Consider the following 8,232-nt stretch of genomic DNA (forward strand, 5'->3'; position numbering starts at 1 on the left):
TCCATCTCAGTGAACCGACTTGCAGTCAGCAGCACCGCTGACGTAAAGCTGGCAGCAAACGAAAACCTTTGGAACCGAGTTCACTTAAAATCATCTTTTTAATGCCTTCGACCGAGTTCGTTTTTAATTCCTTCGGCTTTGAACCGATTGACGTCCTCAGCTTTCAAATTTGACTGGAGGAATGGGTTGTCAGATACCCTGATGATTGTGCATTCGTGGCCATGTTTTTTACTCACTCACTGCAACTTGTAAGGAATATTTTAGAGGAAAATGCTAGGGGCAAGTCTATGGTGGACGCCGGGGGTACACCTGATTTAAATGACTTGAAAGTTGTATCGATGAGTAGCACATAGACCAAGATTGGTATTGGCTGAGAATGGGTCGATTGATCTGGGTTTACCTTTCAAATGTTGTCCGGTTATTGCGAAGGCTCTGTACATGCGCCTTACAGACATGTGCCTCACCCAATATACGGAGAAAGTCATACGATCAAAACGCATCTTGGGCGTTCGACCAAACCCGATTTTGTACATATTCACTGAACGAGGAATGGGATACTGCCAGGTTGCCCAAGTCTAGACAGGTTAAGTCCAGAGGCAGAGGTCGGATTCCAACCGCGGACCTTCGAACTAAATTCGCGCTCCAGCCACTGACAATAGTATAAGCAGGTCCTTATGCTCTCATTTGCCCTCCATTCCACATTTCTGAAAAAATAATTTTGTAACAAGGACCAAACACAGTGCAGTGCCGGGAAAAGCAACTTGGCCTTTACGGTGAGGTACTGGTGATCAAATCCACAGAAGGTAACATTGCCATTGCTGGGGTAATCTAGTCTCGACATCTCACTCAAAGTGTACGCAAACTTAACTACTGAGTGTTGCTCAATTCGCGCCAGCCGCATCGCTACACCGAACTATTCTTTACCGACACTCAAGGTCAAAAGGTTGGCAGCAATTTGAAACCAGAACAGTGTAACTGTTCCCCCTTACACATGGTTAACACATGACCTTACGTGTGCACTTCTCCCTTCCTCTCCCAATTACAGGTATCCCGGACGAGGCACCACGAGCGCCGGACAGGAAGGAGTAGCTTGCTGGTACACCCCCCTGAGTGACCTTGACATGTACCCCGCGTGACTTGTACCCGTTGATCCAGTTTCGGTGTCAAATATACGTGTGTTTGCAACGCGGCCGTTCTGCTTCCTATCCGCGCGTCGTGCTTGCTGTGCCTACACGTGCTGCTGTGTTTGAGTTGAACCGGGGTATCCGTTGCCTTACAGCGTATTGCGTTGACTCACTCAAGCTACAACGGACCCCCCATTACTTAGCTGTTGACAGCGACCTTCTTTTTTTCAGTTTTGCATAGTAGGTATTATGTCAAATGGCCAACTCTGTATGACCAACTCTCTATTTTTACAGAAAACTTCCCGCTTAACTACTGCTTTCCTAAATAGTGTGTTGTAAATTCGACCGCACACTCACACACACAGCAGTACCTGTTTGCCATCTCTTGAATAACGTCCCCATGCCTATTCGAGTATTTACTAACGGATTATTTGCGAACTTTCTACAGCTTACTGTTGGAAAGCTGTTTAAACAAGCCTTTTCGGTCATTATTTCTAGCAAGCAATGACAAAAGAGTGATTTTAATCAATAAAACCCGACAATCTCACTCACCGGTTGCTGAACCGTAGCTNCGTAGCTCGATGCAGATACTCTTTCTAGTCGAGAGATGCATGCTGTTCTCGTGTCATTAGATTCCAGCTTTTCAAGGTCGTCCTATGGTTTCCCACGGCGGTCACGTGTTTGATCCATCTGGTAAGTTCCGCGTACGATAGTTGTTGATTCGTATCCTCGTCAATCCTTTGGAAGAGGTCCAACACGACCGACCTGTTCAGAGAGGGAGCTGGGAGAAAAAAACGAATCGTCACCTTAATCCCTGGTCGGTCCATTTGACCCATTTCTCTCTTTTAATTGAACCGCCAAAGGAAAGGTCGTTATCGATTGGGACGTTTGACTGAGTGGGCTGCTTTTTGTAGAAAAAAGTCAGTAGGAATAAATACCTCAAAGGGACTCACTAAAGCAAAGACGAGGGTGAGTAATGACCAAGCATTTAAACAAAAGACTGACAATCTGATTCGCCATGAGGGTTTCCACATCGCCGCATCTTTCATCTATCGGAACAGTTCGTTCTCCTGTCCTTATATGTATTTTATCCGACAGGACCAATTTTGATTGGTCGACGAAAGCAACAAACACTTGGCTTGTTCCCTCCAGACATCTTGATTTGTGAATCTGGAAAGTTTCGAAAAATTCCCAACACTGTTTGCCCAGTCAGCTAAACAACGAATCGGGTCAAGTCAGACTAACACGGATCACCTTGGCGATCAACAGTTGTATTTCGTTGAGTGATACATTTCCAGTTTTTGTTTTAAAGAATACCTCAGTTTTTACAGTGCTATAACCGCATCCAGCAATTCGGAAATTCGTGGGTATACACCTCCTGTTTTACATTTCATGGACATAAATTGTAGAGAACAGTTCCCTCGAGAGTGTTTACACTAAACAGCTTCCGGGTTTAGGGTGTGATCCTTGGCCTAACCAATCGCTGGTTGATTCATGGGGAACTTCCAACTCTCGGGGAACAGTCTGAGAGTTTTCGTTCTCATTCCACGCAGAGGACTCCGGTAATACCCAGATTCCCGAAAATTCTCGATGAATTGTTTGAGAACAAACGTGTTGAGGTTCCCGATACGGAACTTTGAGTGACGCGTAGGTTCAACAATCCCAAATATCAAAAGGAAGAATTGGGTTCGTAATTTTACGGCACTATTTACACAAGGGTAAGCAAATGCGTACAACAGACCTTAATTCTTCCCGTTCGTAGCGTCAACAAGTTCACAGGTCTGTCACTGACCGGCACAGTGCAGTGTCAACGTCCGAACACCAAACAACAGCGAGCGGAACGATGGCTCAGTAGCGTAGGTTGCGGTTGTCCCTTCCGACGACGGTCTCGTGATTCTCATTGGACGTGAGATAACACGGAACTCACGAGAAAACAAGCCAAGGCAGACTCAAAAAAACGGGACATGAGCGCACATGGGTAAGTTGGTAAGCATCGCACAACCACACACACAGACACACATGTGAATACACGGGTGTCGGACGGGGTGGCCTCTGTGGTAAGGTGACTGGCGGGTGCGAATAAGCAAAACAATTGGAGATCAAAGGTACATAGGCGGAGTAAGCAAATGAATGGGGGAATTATCATAAGGTCAAGTTAGTTTCAACTCCGGGAATTTTTACTCCTGTCAGTACAATGAAATGTCGTCACATGCAAAATTGAATGATCGATCAAAAGCACTGTGCACAATTACCTTTTGGGAACCTTGAGGATGATTTTCAAAGAGGAGTTCAAACGTACTTTGTGTTTGATTTCGACCAAGTGCGTCGTAGAGAACTTCAATTCACATTTTGTCAGGCTCATTTTAAGCCAGACCGGTAGGTGCTATCGGATCCGTTCTTTTAAGCATCGAGCTATCCGACGAACACACGTTTGACCTTGCGTTTAATGCCATCAGGATTCGATCGTGCTTTAACCGTAAAAGTTCATATGGATGGTCTGTCAATCTTCAATTCGTTCACAGGATTGCTGACTTAGCTGACAAAAACTTTCTGACCACTCACCATCATTCAATTGACATTCAGTCCTGCAGTTGAAGTCAATCTATGCTGAAAACCCGGAAAGCACTGAATAGCTGTTACACCCTTGTGGGGAATCATCAGCAGTGTACATCTGACGAAATTCCAGTAGTGGATTTCGAACCCATGACCTCCCGGCTGGAAAATCCAAACACCTCGTCCGCAAACGAACGACTGATCAAGCGTGTTGTTTACTCGAGCGCCGCGCATACTTCAGTCACGGAAACCACATCACGTGGTCACGTGTTGACTGGCTGCTCGAGTGAGGAGTTCTCTGATTGGTCAGAACACAAAGGTCTAATCGACCAGCTCCAAAAACTGATCAGCAGCGCTTGGTTCCTCTGCTAAAACTTAAAACTGTTACTCCAAGGGTGAATTGTCAGGAACGTTTACGCTGACGTGACACAATAAAAACGAAATCGGTCGCGTTTTCGAGTCCAACCAGCACCATTCGTATCAATTCCGGATGTTGTGAAATCAAGTAAATTTCTAGTAGCCGTCATGGGATAATTTTGTGCATGAGCCTACATTTCATGTCTACTCTGGCTGCTGACTCCATGCAGCACCACGGTTACTCAGTAAGTCTTAATATGACCTTGCACTGTTTGATTTTCCAGTCCAGAACAACACCAACCAGTTGAAAAAACACCAAGTTATCCCACAGGACTAACATGTATCACCTTGTTTTGGCCTGTGGAGGGAACTTCCCGATGAGTAAGCGGAATTCCTTCCTGGCGGAGAATGTGATATTGTAAGGTTTCACGTCTGCATTCTGTGGACTATCAAATCCACGTGCTTACCAGTGTGATGCAGTCAGTGGGCAGTGGGATAGTGTCAAGCTCCGCGTTCTCATTGGTGTGATAAACGTTCATTTGGATAGTCACTTGGTTATTTAGTTGACAGTAGAAATTTATTCCGAAGCTCTCATTTACTGATGCCAGTGGGCTGTCGAGACTTTTCATGAGCACCTTATGGATACTACTGATCCATACTTTGATATCTAAATGCTGCACTGTGTATTCATTTGAAAGGGTTGGGTTGAGTTGTAGTCGAACTGCTCCGCCAAAACTATCCTAATTTGCAGACGCGCGTTCATCACAACGTATGCACAAATAAGCTTGATGGAGCGGTAGCGACTTGTCCAAATCTCCGGTCAACTTCGCTGGAGCGGTCTCAAGACAGGTTGAACTGGAGACGCTCAGGACGGTAGTTTATTGACCTGACGTATGCGACAGCTTAAACCGCGTTCTTATGAAGAAATCAAATGAAATTCCAGGTTTACCGTGGTAGATAAATTCAGTGTTCCCACGTTCTGGAGCGCTTTCGTGTTTCAGTGTGATTCACGCACTTTGAAATTCAAAACAGGCGATCGATTCAAACTCATTTAACTGACTCGCAACATCTGAAAGGGACTCAATGAACCGCATATCTATTGTCTATATTTCCAATGTTCACAAAGCACCGACATGGCCTCGAAGTTGAGGATACTTCCTAGGATGGAGTAGATAGTAAGGGGAAGAAACTGGACTGGCTCGGGTGTTTTTGAATTCCTTAAATTCCGTCACCGTTCGATCCGATGCATTGTCTGGATCACATGCCATCCGATGGTTTTGTGATTAACAGAACCCCCTTCTTATTTTCAACAGTCTGTTTGATTCCTTCGATCCACGAATAGGTTGCAGAGAACTCGAAATGCACCGTCTACTAGTGTAACAGTGGATATTACTGATAAGGAATGCGAGTAGTATGTGGTTTTATCGAAACTCCGCCTCGCCTCTAATGGAAGCTAGGGTTTATCACGGAACTTGTAGAAATGCTGTGCAGCGTTCGTCTATAATTGCGTGATATTCAATGAATATTCATGAAAGTTCAAGTAGACGCATGAGAGTGACCAGTTTTCAAAATCAGAGTGCACATCAGACGTTTACGTTCCTGTCTTTGCAGGCATCTGGAAGCGCAAGAAAATCAATGATCTTCTCGGTAGTCGACAAAAACGGAGGGAGTCTCGAATATTGCAAACGTTGTTTGTGATAAGAAAGGATCACCTCTGAGTGAATCTTACCAATCTTTCATCAAACAGGCGCTGCAGCTGAGTTTCTGTCAACCTCATGTTCTACTTGAACCCAGACTGCACGAAATTAGCGAACTACACTCATTTTCGAACCAATTTGGTTTTGTCGGAGCTCACCTGGAACTTAGCTGAACTCCTCGTTCCAGCAGAAGATAGGATCGACGGAAACTCGGGGATTGCACACATATGACCTCTAATGGAAGCTAGGGTTTATCACGGAACTTGTAGAAATGCTGTGCAGCGTTCGTCTATAATTGCGTGATATTCAATGAATATTCATGAAAGTTCAAGTAGACGCATGAGAGTGACCAGTTTTCAAAATCAGAGTGCACCTCAGACGTTTACGTTCCTGTCCTTGCAGGCATCTGGAAACGCAAGAAAATCAATGATCTTCTCGGTAGTTGACAAAAACGGAGGGAGTCTCGAATATTGCAAACGTTGTTTGTGATAAGAAAGGATCACCTCTGAGTGAATCTTACCAATCTTTCATCAAACAGGCGCTGCAGCTGAGTTTCTGTCAACCTCATGTTCTACTTGAACCCAGACTGCACGGCACGAAATTACTACACTCATTTTCGAACCAATTTGGTTTTGTCGGAGCTCACCTGGAACTTAGCTGAACTCCTCGTTCCAGCAGAAGATAGGATCGACGGAAACTCGGGGATTGCACACATATGACGAACCTCTGATGAAGAGCGAATCCGATCGTCGGCTGCCACTTGGTTTTTAGCGAACGTGTGAGTAGTATTCTTCAAGAAAATGTACTGATATGTATAGATTCTTGTGTCAACTGATCTTGAGCTGGCATTTTTGCTGCAAATGCTGTTGAACAAGGGGTAAATCCAACTGAGATTCAGTTGACTCTCCGATCAAAACCTAACTGACCTGTAAACGGTGCGTTGTTAAGGCGCTTCACCCTAACGGGCATTTTTAATTTGAAAAAGCCAAAAAATGAGCCTGCATTCTACAAATCCCACCACCACCCACAAGTAAAACGAACAAGTGTCCAGTAGATCTCAAGCGTCGGTGGAGTGGGAATCCTGACAGGCGGGCCAGTCGATCGACATAACGATTACTACTGGATGGGGGCATGGAGGTCTCGTTCGAGGCTTACCATTCCCATCACTCAACGGCGAGGATTTCTCCTGTTCAGACGTGAAAATTCTGACGCGTCCTGTGTGCTCTGTTGGAGTAGCGGTAACACGCTCGCCTGGCATTTCGGATGTCTGGAGTTCAAACCATGACATTGGTAATGAGCTCTAATAAGATTGGGACCCGAGTCCAGTTCTTCTCCTCTTTGGTATGGACTCACCAGAATGATTGCACCGAGGCAGGAGGACGAGAGTGACGTGAAAGTGCATTCTACCAATCTCGGAACCATCTACAACTAAAAAAATGAATTTTTCCAACAATCGCTTGGTTTCAAAAACGCCAGGCCTTTTGCAAATCGAAAAGAACACCACTGACAGACATCGCTGATGCTAAACACTACAAGCCGCTGAATAGGTCAATAAGGCTGTGTGTGTTGACATTTTCCAGTACAGGACAGTATTCACGTGACCTGACGCAGGATGCTGTCAGATAGGGTTATCTTTCACTCAGAAATGTAAACAAAATTGAATACACAAACTTTGCTTTAACCGAAAATCCATCGCAATAGGCTCCTGTTTTCGATAGTACATCGAAGTGAGACAGTGGTTCACGGGATCAGATCGTTGATCCATATGCTCACGTGACAATTAACCTGAACATCACGTTGGGCAAACAATTGAACTCCCTTGTTATTGATTTTAGAGAGACTGAGATCGATACTTGATTCAATCTGGCCCACCTATGTTTGGACGGGGCCTTGGCCGAATTCATTGTGTTATCTCAGAAAATCGACAACCCGGTGACCTAGTAATTATCAAGTCCGTGGTGAGGACTCTGAAAACTGAAAAAAAACAGCCACAAGCAGTTCCCCGATGGTCAGTGTTTTAACTATTTCTGAAGCATGATTTAGACACTGTAAAGCAAATGTTGTTGCCATCGCCAAGCATGCACTGTGGACCTCCACGTTTCATCAACCACTCTGCAGCCCGAAGTTCAACACACTTCCTGTAAGGCTGTTTTGTTGTCCACGATCTCTTGGTCTCTCCGACTCTGTCCGGTGGCCTTGCATTTTTAAGTTTGCTTCTCTTTTCTTTGGTTTGACACATTTTGTACACGGAGGAACATGAACAGGTTGCTCTGCTCCAAAACTTTTGTGTTTTCAGTTTCTAACTTCAAGAAAGGGAATATTTCTCATCGTACTTTTCTCGAGTTCCTCCACTTCCTAGGATTAACAACACTTTTAGTAAGCCTTCATTTGAATTAAAAGTTTGTGTGGAGCTGCCTTGTTTCCGATTCAAACGATAAAATCTACACTATTTATCAAAAGTCCAGCATCGATCGTTGAGGGTGCGTAGCGCCTTATGGTGG

At 44.8% G+C, this 8,232-nt stretch overlaps 1 protein-coding gene across 1 annotated transcript in view; it reads left to right on the forward strand.

The window, feature by feature from the left end:
- Nucleotides 1-3,345: 3,345 nt before the first annotated feature.
- Nucleotides 3,346-8,232, forward strand: part of T265_11704 (hypothetical protein) — a gene marked incomplete at both ends in the record, with an annotated part of 26,735 nt that continues 21,848 nt past the window's right edge. The window contains one exon of the mRNA XM_009178425.1: nucleotides 3,346-3,500. Coding sequence (XP_009176689.1) covers nucleotides 3,346-3,500 — 155 coding nt within the window. The remainder of the gene's footprint in view (nucleotides 3,501-8,232) is intronic.

This window comes from Opisthorchis viverrini (assembly GCF_000715545.1).
Source record: "Opisthorchis viverrini unplaced genomic scaffold opera_v5_556, whole genome shotgun sequence".
NCBI classification, from domain to species: Eukaryota; Metazoa; Platyhelminthes; class Trematoda; order Opisthorchiida; family Opisthorchiidae; genus Opisthorchis; species Opisthorchis viverrini.